We start from the raw sequence: 16871 nt of genomic DNA, 5'->3' as shown, positions 1-16871 counted from the left end.
GTCAAGGCGGGGAACAAAAGCAGCGCTGATGAATTGCTCACGACAACAGCCACAGTTACTCGTAGAAGAATGAGTCCATAGTTGTTTTTGTTTACACGCTAGAAACCTTCAGAACAGAAATTACAGGACATATTCTGGATTATTTTATTTTATTTTGTACTGCAAACATACTTCAATATACACTAACATGATAAAACACAAAAAAATATGAAGAAAAACTTCTTTTATTTTAATTCTGGACTAACTGGAGACTTTTTGGGTATTTGCGAGTAAAACCTCAAGCAGCATGTTTCACGTGTGCTTCATTTTGCATTTCTACTGGAAGAACAGACCCTATATGGACTCGCATGATGTCATTGTGTCACAGTGAAGTGTAAATAGTTTCAATCTCAATTTGCACATAATATGAAATCTTAAAATATATGATAAATATACATTAATATATACCAGAAACATCAAAACTAGAAACTGGTTAAGGACTGGCAACTGAAACACTCGGTTGATTTAAAAAAAAAAAACGGCGAGTGAACCCGATCGCTCTGCTTAGGGTACTGTGGACACAGTGATTCATAGTGAGATTGGATTATTTTGCAAGCATTCACTGGATGTGTACAGTTCTACCAACATAAAGTCCAAATTATATGTTTGGACTTTTGTAAGATAACTACTAAAATGAATATAGTTCAAAAGAAGAGCAGTATCTAAAATAGATTCTTGCACTTCATTCCAAAGTGCGGGATAATCCTCTCAAACGTGAACCTTCGGCGATGGAAGCCTTCTGTTGTTCAGAATTAGCTTTATTGTTCCCCTGAGCTTACCCCAAACTTTAACGAGAAAGGGTCAACAACTAATGTGTCCTTTTCAGGTAACGCAGAGTAGCCGGGGACATCTGGCAGAGCACATCATGTCAATTGAGGGCCCGGGGTAAAAAGAGATTCCCCACATCCAATAATTATACAGCACCTGCTTTGAACTCCCTGGCCTAAAGTAATCAATCCGGGAGGGCATATATCTGTGCAGAATCCGTCTGCAGGGTCATTGTGGTGAGGTGCCAGACGGAGGGAAACTGTGTCCCTGTTCTCTAGACGAGAAAAAGATGATGGTAAAGTAGAAGTCTTTAAGTTATCTAAAAAAGACCGGCCTGTTGTCCGTTTGTCAGGAATACCTGGAGCAAGCTGCTGGAGACAAGCCGTTAGTATTTATACTTACTCAGCATAACTTTACACAGGCAGTGTGAAATATTCTCGTGGACGTCCTATTCCAACAAATGTTTATTACAGCAAGGTTGAAGAGAAAGATACTAATTAACAAAAAGGCAATCGGGGTAAGTAGAGAAATATCTTTATTGTTTAAAATGTATCGTAGATTGTGCTGTTTTGAAAAGACTAAAATGTATTCGTGTGTTCATTTGTATCTACTAAAAGTGATGCATTTGTGGCTGAAAATACAGAATGTGAATGGATATGAAAAAATACAAAGTAATCTTAAATCAGCTTTTTTTTTTTTTTCCCCCCAAGAGCTTCCAATCACACGATGTATTTAATGTGCAGATGTATCGAATGGTAGCTGTGAACAAAAGATTAAAGCGTAGAAATGAATCATTTAGATAATTGCAATAATTAATTTACTGAATTTCTTTATTCGTAAATATCTTGTTCAATACTTTAATTCAAAACTAAATCATTGTTTTTAATATAGGTAGTGAATACATTCATTCATTCATATATATATATATATATATATATATATATATATATATATATATATATAACTGAAACATTGAGGTGTTAGATTGTATGCTTTATAACAGGTGTAGACTTTAATACTGTCCACTCAGACAACAGATTGTTAAAGTATTGACAGGCGTAACACTCTGTCTGATGGACGCTTAAAGTACGGTTAAGAGTCGAAACTCCAAACGAGATTAGTCCACGGTGAGGACATCACCTCATCAAAAAGTTAAACTGGTATCAAGCCCTCTTTGCAAGCAGATTTGCCTCATAGGGCCTGTCTCTTACCAGCTGCTGCATGTTGCTCACATGAACTTGTCACAAAGTCCCACTTATATCATCAATAGAGTGGGTAATCCCATGATAAGCCCTTTTCTTTAGACGAAGATTCATTCATTTTGAGTGTGTTTTGTTGTTTATTTGTGGTATTACTAGTACTCGTGGACGAAGTGTTTCCGTATTGTATCTCAATTCCCATAATAGAGTAATTATTAAATCAAGTTTTAACAGTTTTATTTTATAAGTGAAACACTTCAGTGTTCTTGATTAATAATTTGATTCTAGTGCCAGTTCCTGTTTGTTTCTTTGAACACCATATTTTGTCGCATTTTTTTAAGTAAATCTTAAGTAACGTCCCCAAAAAATATAAAATAAGTTAATTTTAGACATTTGTTCTTATTTAAGTTGAAATGAGCTTGATCTCGTATATTCTAATCATTGCTTGCACGCTCTTTTTAGCACAGCCTCGAGAGTGCGTCACCCTGCATTTCACTGCACATATTGTAACGTGTAAAGGCTTCACTGACATTAACATTACGCCTGTCTTTGATTGGCCACTAATGAGCGCTTAGAACAGATGCAAACGAACAACAATATCAGACGTTAAGTCTTTTGTGGAAATGTATTCGCTCATTTCCCATGCACTGCCCACTTTTAGATAAATAAATTTAATATTTCCACATATCTACATCGATTTAATGTTACTATAGCTTCTGTTTTCTTTACAAAAACTATTTATTCCTATAGTGGAAATCGACTTCCTTATCTGCAGTATATAACGTGGCATATTTGTTGTAAATATTTGTAAATGTATTGTAATTACCCATATGTAGTAAAAGACATTTAAAAGTGCGGAAGTTATTCGGACATTTTCAAGAGCATTAGTAGGACCCAATCACTAACGAGCTTTTATATTTAATTTTAGATCATTTAAATCATATTGTGACCAGCTAGTCATTCATACACTTTAGCATACTGAGTATCAAAAATCAATCAAAAAGTATTTGTATAGCACATTTTAAAATACAACAAAGTTTGCCCAAAGTGCTGCATATAGATAAGCAGTCATACAATCAAAGACTGGATTAATAACAGTAAGTGACATTCAAAATCAAGACAAACTAACACAAATCACACAAAAGTGCCAAGTTAAGATCCTAGGTGAAAGGCCAGGGAAAATAAATAGGGTTTTAAACAGCTTTTAAACATTGGTAAGGTGGATGACAACCTGATATGAAGGGGAAGGTTGTTCCAGAGCTTAGGGGCAGCAACGGAGAAGGACCGGTCGGCCCGGGTCGTCATTTTATTTTCGGAACAACTAAAAGCTGTTGGCCGAGAGACCTTAGTGAGCGAGGTGGGGTAAAGGGCTGCAGCAGGTCAGACAGAGAGACCGGGGCGGCGCCATTTAAACGTTCTGTACTCTACAGGTAGCCAGTGAAGAGATTTTAAGATCGGTGAAATGTGTTCACGCCTGCGTGTACCAGTTAAAAGTCTTGCTGAGTATGCACACATCCAACGTGAAACAGTTAATACACAGGTAATATGCACTTAGATGAATCAAAATTAATATTCTTTATGAAGTATTTTACATGAGCACAAATTATATAGAGCTGGAATTTCATTTTTCTGATGGGTTTTAAATTGTTTTTCTTTGGGCAAAATGCTTAATAATTTTGTGAAAATGAAAAGGTCATTTTCAGACACAATAGTAGAACTAATATCAGTAACTTGAGATTGAACTAAAGATGGGTCAGGTTTGACCAGTTGATCCGTTTGTGTTCACATGACGAGGCCTTTCTGAAATGCTGATTGTCACTGTTAGAAAAAAAAGGAAACATGGATGCCGTCAAATTACAGTAAATAAAAGTTACATTTAATAAACTGTAAAAATGTAGCACAGGTCGAAATGAATTAAATTACATTGTTACAAATTTAAACTGTGGGAAAACGCATTTAAAACTACCTTTGAGGTTAATCTCTTTAAATTTAGGGCATTTATTATGAAACAGACAGTTTATTAATAGTAATTTCTTTCTTTCATGTACAATAACTATGAAATAATGTAAAGGAAGTTATAGTTAAAGTAAGAGATTCTTTCTTTTTCAAGAAAGTCTATGTAATGGGAACAGTGATTAAAAACTGTAAATATAGAAGTGTGTGTGTGTGTGTGTGTGTGGGTGGTATTGATTGAAATGCTGTCTTGGGCTAAAAGTTATTGTGGGGGGGTCTTAAACATCCCTAATTAGAATATTTCATACATTGTGATATAACTAAGTGTATAACACTGGATATATATATATATATATATATATATATATACATCAAAAATAATATAAAAATACGATCAAGCTCAAGACCGTTTATTATACAGATTTCTTTATAATCCTGCACACCAATTCTATTGATTGTGTCTTTTCTAAACAACGTGATGGCGAGCGTGCAGCCTGGCTGCAATTCAGAGAGTTCAGATAAGTGCGAGCAGCAGGGAATCTAAAGCCCAAACTGCACGCGTCTTTACTCGGACTCCGCCATGTGTTCAAGTCTTGCTTTCGGCCTCAACGATCCATCATCCAGCAAGATGTTCTGAGTTCTGCTTTTGGTCATCTTAAGAAGATCTCAGGCGCCCGTGTGATCAAAGCTTACCCACAATGTGTCTGAAAGAATCTTTACAGAAGAAGAAACAAACCAATATTCTGATGTGATGTATTTCTTTCTGAATTGCGAAAGTGCGAAACTGCAGCCATTTATAAAACTTTAAGATTTACCTCAAATACATGAAACAATACTTTTACATTCAGACTTTTTAATGAAAGTAATTCATCTTAACATTAGATTTCTTGATTTCTATAGTAATCTATAGTCAAATATATATATTTGGTATTTATTTGTATTATTTTGGGGAAAGAATTACGTTTAAGTATATCATTATTCTTCGTTCCTCTATAATCGGTTTGTTGCTCTCTCCGTGTTTCTGGAAATAGAGAAGTAAATGATGCAATACTCACATGGCAACTTAAACATCCAATTTCTGAGCTTTCGCGAATTTTGGGATTCTTAATTGTCACCAATAAGACTCTATTTATTTCTTTGTAACTTTGAATTCTTTGTTTTTACATAAGTAAAGGCAACGCTTTATTTCTTTCTATTCTTACTTATTCTCTTCATAATATATCTTCCAAATGTAGACACTGAATGATCCAGTCTGATTGGTTGCTAATTCAAAGGGGACTATGATGGACTACCTTTCAACCAGTAGTCTCTCCAATCATCCAAATATTCTCTGGAGTGCCAATAAAGGGCTTCATATAATGTTTTTATTATATCTACACATTTATACTGTTATTCTTACAGTAATGAATAATGAGCATTTATGATACTCAGTAGAGTAACTATATGTTTAAAATGTCAGAAAGTACTCAAAATCATGAAAAGTGAAAGCATCCATATCATATAAATAAATAAGATAATAATCACAATAAACGGGCTAAATAAATTGGTTTGGTCCGATACTAACTGGTTTCTGACAAATTATGCAAAACTTGAAGTTAACACACAAAAAAGCATTCACAAGCCTCCTGTTTTGATTCTGTGGAGTTTATTTGTATGTTTGTTTTAGTTGCAACATTTCTCAGGACCATTTTTATACAAACAACCTGTAATGGGTAAGTACGAGGAAACATTGTTGCATTATTGAAGAAGGCATCATGAATCCCAGCAGATGCACATCCTTGCCATAAGGCTTATCCTTTTATTATTGAACAGGAAGCCTGAGTACAGGCAGTCAATACGGCTGAGTGTAGCCCGTGTATTATCTGAAACCGATCACGCAATGTGTCACTCGGTGTGTTGCTCGCGTGTCTTACATTTTGGGAAAACCATATTTGATTTTTTTCGAAGTCTTACTTTAATGATTTTTATTTATTTATTTTTTTTAAGATTTCAGTATAAAAACTACAAAATCTCAATTTATTTCAAGAATATAAGACTTAACATTCATTTTTGTTGTCATTGTTTTTTATCTTATTATTAAAAATAATTGAATTAATTATAGCACATACATTTAGATTTTATTATATGCATTTTACGAACACTATCAGAAAACGAAATTATAGCTTATTCCCCGATTTGATTTGCCCATAAATCTAAATAAAGTTAGTTTTTATTTTAGTTATTTTAATGAATGTTATTGATGGTTATTTATTCTCAGTGAGTCATGCATCAAAATACTGTAACGAGTGTTTCTTATTTGCATTCTGTCCATTAGCCGTACGATAGGGGCTAAAGGAATGTTGGTGTCAATGGTTAAAACTCAGTGTGTAAACGTAAAACTTCTTAACATCTTGGTTGAAGTAATTATATGTCACTGACCTACAAAGTACCCATATGATAAGTGAGGGGTTAAAAGTTAAAGGTTAAATGGTTCAGCAAGGCATTATATTAAGGAGAACTAACAATGTATACAGATATGACAACCCTCTTAAAAAGGCTTTTAAACTAAAGTTGAACTTTTAGCTTTTTTTATAGTTGTTTTCCAGTCGTGTTATTAGATGTAGGTGCAACTTGCAAGGTCTTAATCTGTGACAATGCCTCTGTCTGTCACACATTGAGGATTTGTGGAGTGTAAGATTAGAGCTCTACGTCGTCATAAAGCTCTGCTTCCCAATTCGGCCGTGTGGTGGCAGGTGGGGCAGTTGCGAGGTGTAGTCTGTGGATTCGGTGTCTACACAGCATCAACCTCTATGAAGTTTTTTTCATCCAGACCAGGAAACTTGTAATTGTCACATTCGCATGGCTTGATACTCTTTTTCTTTTTTTTTCTTTTTTTGGACCAGATTTTAACTTTTTAATAACCTGCTAAGATTTTTCTTCTTGGAGAACGAAGAGTTCCCCCATAACTTTTTATGGTGCTCTGCTGTGGCTCTTTCTACGATGAATTACTGCATACCAGACATGTATGAGATGCCTCACTCGGGGATGGGAGGCTACACGGTGCAGGGTGGTGGGGAACACTGCATGTACTCGGGCGAGGTACCCGGGTACGGACACTGTGAGCCCCAGCCTCTGCACCATCCACCTTGCATTGACCAACAGGCTTGGCCGCCCAGCCAGCACTACTCTTGCTCATACGCGGGTGGCTCTCCTGTATTTAAGAGCGAGTTTTGCAGCATGGAGATCCCCCTTAGTCATTTCCACCATCAGCCTGAATATTTCCCTGAGATCAAATCTGATTTCTCACACCTGCAGTGGATGCAGGAGGTGCACAAGAAAGGTACGACGTCCGGATTGGGATTGTTCACATTTTTGGTATTGACTAATGAAATTGTTTTGTTTTGTGGTTGTGGCTCTGGATTGTGTGTAAAGAATATTTTTTTTGGGAACATTTTTGGTAATTAGTGCTAACCCGTCCTTGATCAATGAATAAATGATGTCTGGGTTTTTTTTTTTTTTCAAATTAAGTCTGACGAGCGCAAATCCAAGACTTAAGGCATCATGCGGCGGCAAGTCTTTGAGCGGGACTCGGTGCATCTGATGCTCAGAGTGTTTGACTGAGGCGGGCGGGGTTCCTTATTGATTAATGGTGAGGCAACAGAAGGCTGATGCGAGATTCTTAGCAAACCCCAAAAGGATATTGATCAATTTATCTCCGGTCATTGAGTCTGCCAGACGTCAAAGCATTGATCTCATTAGGCCGAATGCCCAATCTTAAAACTGGACGAGGTGTTAACTCGGTTGGTTAAAAGTGCTGTCTAAGGAAATCTGTGCTGATCACATGTAAGGTCCATCCGACATGTAAGGTCGGATGGACTTACAAGGTGTCGGCCTACTTTTAAATCTTCATGTGTGACTTTTCGAAACCACATTATTACGCACCTGCATGTTACAAATGGAAACAGAGGAACAGTTGATATACTGTGTAGATAGCTTTTTAGCCTTTTATTTGAACCACATTTATTTGTGCAATTTCATTTTGACTTTTTTTTTTTACAAGAAAAGGAAGAAAGAAGCAAAACAAGTTGGAAAAAAAAATACATTTGAAATGTTTTTCTCCCCCAAGAAAATCTGATATTAACCATTTGCTCTTCTCTCCAGGGTACATTCCAAGCTACCTAGACAAGGATGAGCTATGTGTAGTGTGCGGGGACAAAGCCACGGGCTATCACTATCGCTGCATTACCTGTGAAGGTTGCAAGGTAACACAAACGACTCTTGATTGTTTGCAGCTAATTCGGAGGATTTTTTTGTTTTCAAGGCATTTCTGAGCATGTGCCTGTCTGCTCTACAGGGTTTCTTCAGGCGGACGATCCAGAAGAATCTCAACCCGACCTACGCTTGTAAGTACGAGGGGAAATGCGTCATAGACAAAGTGACCAGAAACCAGTGCCAGGAATGTCGCTTCAAGAAGTGCATCATTGTGGGAATGGCCACCGACTGTAAGTCCGAGATATCTTCATGTTGTGTCTGCGTCTTGTTCTGTTTGTTTGTTTCTGTTGATGTGTTTAATGTATCAACTGGGCCAGAGACCACAGAGAATTTGCCATTGTGGTTTTTTTTTTTGGTCAGAATTTGGCACCCAAAAAACAATATTGTTTCAATTTTATTTTGATTAATAATTTCTTTTGAATATTCGCTGGCTCCAGCTTGTCGAACAATGGTTTTCTCTGGTATGTATGACAGTGAACTGCTCATCTTTGAGCTGTTATCCAGATGAATCAGGGAGAGGGGGAACTGTGTTGGGCTATTATCACAACTTGCTGACATTTTATAGACAAAATCATTAACTGGTCAATTTAGAGATTAATTGGCAGATGAATCAATGATAAAAATAGTAATAGTTGCAACCCTAGTGTAAAACGGTGGAGAGGGGCGTTGTGCTATAGTAGTGGTTTAAGCAGTTTCTATGGGCATTCTGCCACTTTCTTTACCATAAAAACCTTTGGAATACCATTGGAACCCTTAGTAAATTAAATGAAATTAAGTCAACCAGACTACACTCACTGATTATTAATGACTTCTCTTAAAGAGTACCATGTCGAATGTAATTTTCTAGCGTTTGTTAGTTAATCTCTGCCTGTTTAGGGATTTTAATCTAAGCAACATTGCCCTGTATTTTCAACTACGTCACAAAAAAATCATTCCGTGCTTTTTCCCCCTTCTCCTCCTCCTCCTGATTCCCATCCACTCTAACTGTCTTCCCCCAGTGGTGTTGGACGACGGCAAAAGGCTAGCCAAGCGGAAGCTAATCGAGGAGAACCGGGAGCGTCGTCGGAAGGACGAACGGCAGAAGACGGTGTTGGACCGACAGGAGCCCACCCAGGAGGAGTGGGACCTCATCCGTATGGTGACTGAGGCCCATATGGCCACGAACGCGCAGGGTAACCACTGGAAGCAGAAGCGGAAATTTCTGGTGAGACACCCTCCTCCTCACTCCCTCCCTCCTCACCACAGCCTTCATTGTATTGATTACCTTGCCTTAGCCAAACCACCCCTCTCCCCTGACCTCCCCCTCCCACCCTTCACAGATCCCCCCGTCTCCTCCACTTCCACCACAGCCACTGTTCCCTGTGTTAATATATCCGTGTGTTTTTTTTGTATCTCCTTGTAGAGTGGGGACAATTAGCTGGACGATGGAGAAAAAGTGTGTTCCTCAACGCAACAGCGCTAATTTATAATGGAGCATCTTATCGTCTCTCTTTTGCGTCTTACAAAGCAATGATCCTTAATCGCAAATACTAATAACTTGCTTTTTTTGTGCCGTTTCATTTTTCTCTCTTTCTGTTTGTAGCTTTTGATTTCAGACCTCAACCCTTTTTTGACTAATTTTCTCTTTTCCTTTCTGTAAAGTCTTATTTTCTCTCCAGATTGAAAGTCCATCTCAACTGTTGACTTAATCTGGGTTTCTATGGCAGGATCAGAAAGAGCACTCGTTAAAGCATAACATTGAATTGAAATGTTTTTGGTGTAGTCGCAGTTTTTTGTGAAGGGGTGGGACGTTTTTATACAAGGATCTCATTTGACGAGGAATTTGCGAAATATTATGGCATTTTGACAGTACTAGGGAAATAACATGATTGTAACTTTACGGATAAGTCGCTTTATATGCGTCACGTAACGCGAATATAGCAGAGTATGTTTCACTTCTGCACTTTCATCACGTTAGCTTGTTGTTGTTTTTTACCCAAACTCTACTGTAAAGTAGTGTTAAAAATATATTCATTTGGAAATGTTTTTTAAAAGTTCGGTTGATTGAAGTCATACACGCACGTCGTCCGTTATTAAGAATGAATTTCTGTGTAGTCGAGTGCTTCTGAGGACCTGTCTGAAGTCGTGGTCCTGAGCCTGAATCTTGCCATAGAAACCCATCTTGGATTTCTGTCTTCACATTGTTCTCTATCTGCACACTCTGTCATCTGTCAGTTTTAACGTGTTTTCTTTTTAGTTGGCTTGACTCGGGTTCTTCATTGAAACTTCACAATTCCTGTTGATTATCCAACAGGTCGAGGAAGCTATGCTTCTTAATGAAATAACATGTAATTTATTCTATACTTCTGACCAGAGTGCAGCGGGGGTGAAGGAAACTAAGGTACGGACACAAATATTTATTGAAATTAATATACTGCCTTTCAACATGTTTACATGCATAAGACATTGAATTATGTGCATTGGATATATGAGTGTGAAATCTCTGTAGTGATGCGTCCCCGTTCACATCTTTACATCGTATTGGTCAGGCAAAATATTGTAAACTAAATCAAACCACTTTACTCACTTTCAAGTTCTTCCATTATCGTATTTGACTTTACACTCGTCATCGTAACCTTGAATTGTTTATTCGTAATGCTAAGATCAATGCTGTTCTCAATAGTATAAATGTTTCTACATGCTGTTTTATTTTATCATGCTGTTAAGACGCTGACCGTCTCTCTTTGTTCTTTTAGCCCGAGGATATTGGTCAAGCGTCCATGGTCAATACACCTGAAGGAAACAAAGTGGATATAGAAGCCTTCAGTCAGTTTACAAAAATTATCACCCCTGCCATAACCCGAGTGGTGGACTTTGCCAAAAAACTGCCAATGTTTTGTGAGGTAAGTGCAGCAGCTTATTTGATAAAGTTTCATGTAGATAAAGCAGGAAGAGGTCATAATGCTCCTTCTGGTTGCAGCAGCAGCAGCGCAGGTCGAGCTGTTGACACGCTACGGTGGATTTACAGTAAAGCCACCCTTGTCCTTGGGCCAGTATTGGCTTATCTAAGATATTTTGGGAAGTCAATAACATGAGATTTTAAAAATGTCTATTTCCTAAAATGTCAAGTATCATCAGGCCTCAAAATAATCATTTTATAATAAATGTTTAGCACTTTTTAGGGCAGAGCATAAAAGATTTGTGCTCACTTATAGCGTACGTACGTAAGGTCTTAATCAGTGACGTGCGTATAGCTTAATTGAACGGTATTTCAGCCTGAATTTTCTGCTGTTTTTAAAGTGCACACCATCACTAGATTATCCATATTCTTCTCCTTTACTTATCTCTTTCTCCTTATTGTCAGCTGCCTTGTGAAGACCAGATCGTCCTGTTAAAAGGCTGCTGCATGGAGATCATGTCACTGCGAGCTGCTGTTCGCTATGATCCGGAGAGTGAGACCCTCACGCTCAACGGCGAGATGGCAGTCACGAGGGGTCAGCTTAAGAACGGAGGACTGGGCGTAGTATCGGATGCCATCTTTGACCTTGGCGTGTCGCTGTCCTCCTTCAACTTGGATGACTCGGAGGTTGCCCTTCTACAGGCTGTCATCCTGCTTTCATCTGGTAAGCAGCTGATGTCCGGATTATTGTTACACATGCATGCATGAGCAAATTAGTTATGCCTTATTTCATCCCTTTGACATATTTTTTACAGAACTTTCCAAAGCAAAGCCATTATGACAGAAAAAAACGGTGCATTTTAGAAACCAGTAAAGCAATAGTTTGTTGTAGGATTGCACGCACAAAAAGAAAAACGATCACAAAGCTCACTTCTCCTGCTGTTTCAAAATCCATGTTATTTCCTTAGTAATGCTTTATTCCCTCCTGCACAGATTGCGTGAACCATTTTTTTGACATTAAATCCATACCAAAACCACAGTTCAATCAATTCATCACCATAATCATTCTGAGGAGCTTTGTCAAGCTGGCTTGGTTTTAGACTCCACCACCATTTCTCTGTGTGACGCTCTGCATCTCATTGAAGATCAATACTGCTGTGTGTTGTACATGTAGACATGACATGGGGTAAACTGGCCCATCTGTCTTCACTTCTTGCACACTTACTGTAACCACTAGGGTTTAATCAATACAATGTACAACGCTAAATGGCTGAAAGCAATCAATTTGGATTGGAAGTTTATACTTGGAGCTATAATTACTATTTTTTAAGTTGACATTGTTTTGGGGTTTAAAAAGTACAGTGGTTTGCCATTTATGGCAGAAAATGAATCATTCCATTTAATGTCAGACATAGGCCCAGTTTAAGTTTAGGATGTAGAGTTACAAAAACAGCCACAAGGGGGTTCAGTGAGCCACCTCAACCAATGCAAACTGCACCTGTGATGTCAGGATAGTATTAAATTTAGAGTATATAGAGATAGTATCTACCGATCAACCAAGGTACCCAAGTATTACAAACCCACCAAGTGAATTAATGATTAAGAACACAGAGTTTCAATATCTACTTGACTCTGTATCGTAACTAAGTACAAATCATGTCACACATTTTGTGAATTTGTATTCCGCTGCAGAAGAACTGAATAAATGGATGCAACAGCTGTAAGGGTCCATGTGGTGGAAAAAAATCTTTTTAACCTCTCTGTGAGAAATAATCACGATGGAACTTGTTAAAGTATTAAAAACATATTTAATGAACAGACACTTCAATCATAATTCAGCTGAATGGATAGAGCTCTTTCCCCACGGATGGTTCGGAGGTCTAACAATAATGAAAAAACAAAACGGAGTATATATGCGCGTTATCCCGTCTCCTCTCCCTTCACCCTCCCCCTCGCAGATGTTGTTGGCCGTTGCACCCACCAAGGCCAGGTTCCCAGCCTTTTCGTGGGAAGAGGGTTAGGGTGGTATATGCAGGTTTAAGCGATACAAGTTATAACTAAAAGAACCATATGATAAATTTCCACCACAGTCCACATACTAAAGACTTTTGTGCATCAAAGTTTACCAGAGTTGACACAAAAGCACATTGTGGATTTATTTTGCTGCTGTGAAAGAATCAGAGGATGGCAATCATTGATTACATTCATATGAATGAAACCGGGTGAGAAATTCTGCAAAGAATCCGAGCTTTTCAAGGTAATTATGGTTTATCAGAATTTGGGATTCTTTGTTGTTTTTTTTTTAGCTGTGGCCATAATTTCTCTCAGTTATAACTGTACTCACTGCCACAATTGCTGATGTTTGGGAAAACAGTGACCTAGTAACAGCAAAGTCAGACGAACAGACATGCTGTAAACAAACCAACAGATTGTCTAAACCACTTTGGTTGGCGGTCAAACTGAAAGTGAGTGCACCTGAGACGTTGTATATAATTGCACAGGAAAACTGCGCGTGCACATCTGTGGTAAGTATGGTGCATGAAACAGGAAGTGTTATAGGCAGTCTGTAAACAGCGATTGATGTTCACAACAGACTTTTTGGGCGATTGATTTACTATTAACCTTAATTTTGTCTTTCAAATATGTTTGGGGGGGGGGATTTTATTGTTTGTTTTTCCATCCTGCGTCAACCTGGCTGCTTGTGTTCCTTGCCCCGTTTGACTAACCATGATGAGCAATGTAGCTGCATTCTCAGCCAAACAATTAACTTGGTACCATGTTATTATCACTGATTGCAATAGTGGTCTTACCTAAGACAAATAAGATCCAAGTTGCCACAATTATTCTTTAACCCTGGAAAGACACGTCTTCAGATAATAATGTAAACAATTCCACGATAGTCCAATTCATTTGATAGAGGAAACAAAGAGTACAATTATTACTCAAACTGTATGTTGTAAGCATTCATTATAGTTTACAGACTTGCCTCTCGGTTCAACTCTGACCCACGTGTGCTCAGAGATCTCCGCAGAGATTATTCTCACATATACTCTCTGCTTTAAAATCCTGCAGCACACCAACTGATAACGTCAACGTCTCTTTGTCATCAGATCGGTCGGGCCTGAGTAGCGTGGAGCGAATAGAACGCTGCCAGGAAGAGTTCCTGCTGGCCTTTGAACATTACATCAACTACCGCAAACACAAAGTGGCGCATTTCTGGCCCAAGCTGCTAATGAAGGTGACGGACCTGCGGATGATCGGCGCCTGCCATGCCAGCCGATTCCTTCACATGAAAGTGGAGTGTCCCACCGAGCTATTCCCTCCTCTCTTCCTGGAGGTCTTCGAGGACTGACCAATGGATTTTAGTATGCGTGTGTGCGTGCGTGTGTGTGTGTGTGTGTGTGTGTGTGTGTGTGTGTGTATGTGCGTGCATACGTCAGCGCCTGGGCACCCTGGTGGTCTCGGAAGGAACCAGCCGGAGGCCCGTCACAATGAACTTTCTATTAGCACTACTGAGTGTCACTTCATTCCATAGTTTAGGAGTAGCTCTCTGGTGTAGTTTTGGATGGAACCATTCCTTACAGTGCGGGTACATGTGAATAGCATTTTGTTCTTTTATTTTGGTTTGTTTTGTTGTTGTTATTGTTGTGGATATAACCTCTCACCTCGGATTTTATTATATATTTTTTTGATGATTGTACAGTTGGCATAATGGTGATTTTATCAACACTTGCTCATTCATTAGAAACCATGAAAATGTTGTATTTTCCTTCCTTTATGTTGAAATACTCAAAATGGCTCAGAAAATAAGTAATTGTTGGAGACCCGTCAGCCGTTCTCCCACCTACTCGACTTTATTGGAGCCTATTTGTTAGTATATTAACTGTCATATAGTCGGTCATCCACATGGTGAGTGTCTGAACTGTGACCTGACCCATTAACAGCAACACTCACTCTAATGGACAGCAGCTCACAGGCCTTTATAAGTCTCCAAGTAGCCACACATCACGACGTTAAGTGGGAATGCGGCGTTCCAGAAATGTCGGAAAAATCTGAATTTGCAACAGAACAGCAACTCTAGGCAGAGAGTCGATAAAGAAACCTGGGTAAGATCTTGCTACAATACCTTTTCTGAGATAACATTATTTGATGTCACATCTAAGTGGCAGCATACACTTCTAACACTACACAACAATACTGTTTGTAATCCTCGAAACCCACCAGTTCAGTAAAGTATGAGCATAATCCTGCCCTTTTCTGTAGGTAGCTAAACATGGAAGTTTGAATTGTGAAGACTAGCAAACATTGCTAAATGTCATAGACGCCTTTAGCTGATGCACTACAACACATTCGCCATGTAAAAGAAGAAAAACAAATTTATGAAATGAAAAAAGGTCCAATTTCTTCCATTTATTTTGCAAATGTATGACATTTTTGGAGGATTGGTTGGACAAAATAAGCAATTTGATGCCATCATCTTAACCCTTTGTGTCAGGCAATTTCCCTTTTTTTGGGGATATTTTGCAAGACGATTAATTAACGAAAAGATTATTAAAGGAGAAGAATCAGTGCATTCATCGATAATCAAAAATAATAGTTGCATCCTAAACAAATGCAATTGTATAAGCGGAACGGTGGAAGTATTGATCCATGGCCCTAATACTAGCTGCGTTTTAAAAAGAATAACAAACTGTACCTGGGCCGAAGAAAATCTTGCTTTAGTAAATGTGTTTTGCCTTTATTTTATTTTTTTCAAACGGCCAGAGAAACACACAGCCGTTGTAAGTTCTAGCCTACCCGCTGGTGATTCAGACTTCCGACATTGAAAGGAACGCAGCAGGAGCATTAAAATGAGCCTGTTCATCATTGCCAGAGACTGGTCAGGACTAACTAAAGCACATAAAGGCACTGATGTCAAGAAAGGACAATCGTATAAGTACTCGTTTTTGTGTAACAATGCCACGTGCTGTGCCAAAATCAAGTAAATGATATTGAATCGCTGCTGGTTATGCTAGTTAGTGCATGCCGCTCACACAGAGTCGTCCCTCTGACTCGTGTTTTAGTCCACGTTTGCAGCTTCTACAATAAAACCAGTATGAGTTTTTTGTGTTTTATCTCGGCCGTGTTGCCTCACTAGTCCCACATACAATGAATAAAATGGGGCACTGTATGTTGCAACAGTGACGTCATGGTGCTATGGTGAGTTGGGGAGAATGCTGATTGAACTGTATTGTTATTTACATGCAGGAATGAACATATGTATAACAGCATACCAACCTCTTATGATGACATGCAGATACTGTACACTAACATGCACAGATACAGTGCATAGTTTACTGTGCACATGTATGTATGTATGTGCATAACACATGGGTCAGACACCACCACTGTGACCAACCAGTGGTATCTGGAGGCCAAGTAAACGCTGGCTGCCCCCAAAAAACAGTATGATTCTTCATCAGCAAGGTACACTGACAAAAGTGGTGAGATTGTGAAAACGTAGCGCTCTTTCCTCTCTCTTATTTCGATATATCGGTATGTTCTTTTTTTGTTGTTGTTCTAAAAGCCTCTCTACGGTATTGTCGTTCGCAATGTGACAAACATTTGCTCTGTATATCTCGCTTTATCAAGCTTCACACTACACTTTTTTTTTTTGTTTTGTTTTTTCCCCCTCTTTTCTGTGAAGTGATGCCTTTTTATCAAAGCAATAGACTTGCTGCAGTGTTTGAATGACCCGGACCTCACACACACACACACACACACACACACACACACACACCTCA

The 16871-nt window shown here is 38.5% G+C and overlaps 1 protein-coding gene across 17 annotated transcripts in view; it reads left to right on the top strand.

Moving 5' to 3' along the window:
* thrb (thyroid hormone receptor beta) overlaps positions 1–16190 on the top strand; it is a 77774-nt gene extending 61584 nt beyond the window's left edge. For 14 of the 17 annotated variants that reach the window (XM_031853798.1, XM_031853803.1, XM_031853789.1 and 11 more), the window contains 7 exons: positions 8100–8200; positions 8293–8440; positions 9209–9414; positions 10504–10590; positions 10946–11092; positions 11554–11812; positions 14199–16190. In XM_031853798.1, coding sequence (XP_031709658.1) covers positions 8100–8200; positions 8293–8440; positions 9209–9414; positions 10504–10590; positions 10946–11092; positions 11554–11812; positions 14199–14440 — 1190 coding nt within the window. In that variant the 3' untranslated portion in view covers positions 14441–16190. Of the gene's footprint in view, positions 1–4326; positions 7279–8099; positions 8201–8292; positions 8441–9208; positions 9415–10503; positions 10591–10945; positions 11093–11553; positions 11813–14198 lie in introns of those variants that run through there. The other 3 variants (XM_031853805.1, XM_031853806.1, XM_031853804.1) reach the window with 3 other exon arrangements.
* Positions 16191–16871: the final 681 nt, after the last annotated feature.

This window comes from Anarrhichthys ocellatus, unplaced genomic scaffold (assembly GCF_004355925.1).
Source record: "Anarrhichthys ocellatus isolate YVR2014 unplaced genomic scaffold, GSC_Weel_1.0 scaffold14, whole genome shotgun sequence".
Taxonomy (NCBI): Eukaryota; Metazoa; Chordata; class Actinopteri; order Perciformes; family Anarhichadidae; genus Anarrhichthys; species Anarrhichthys ocellatus.
This window is presented reverse-complemented; position numbering and strand designations above follow the sequence as displayed.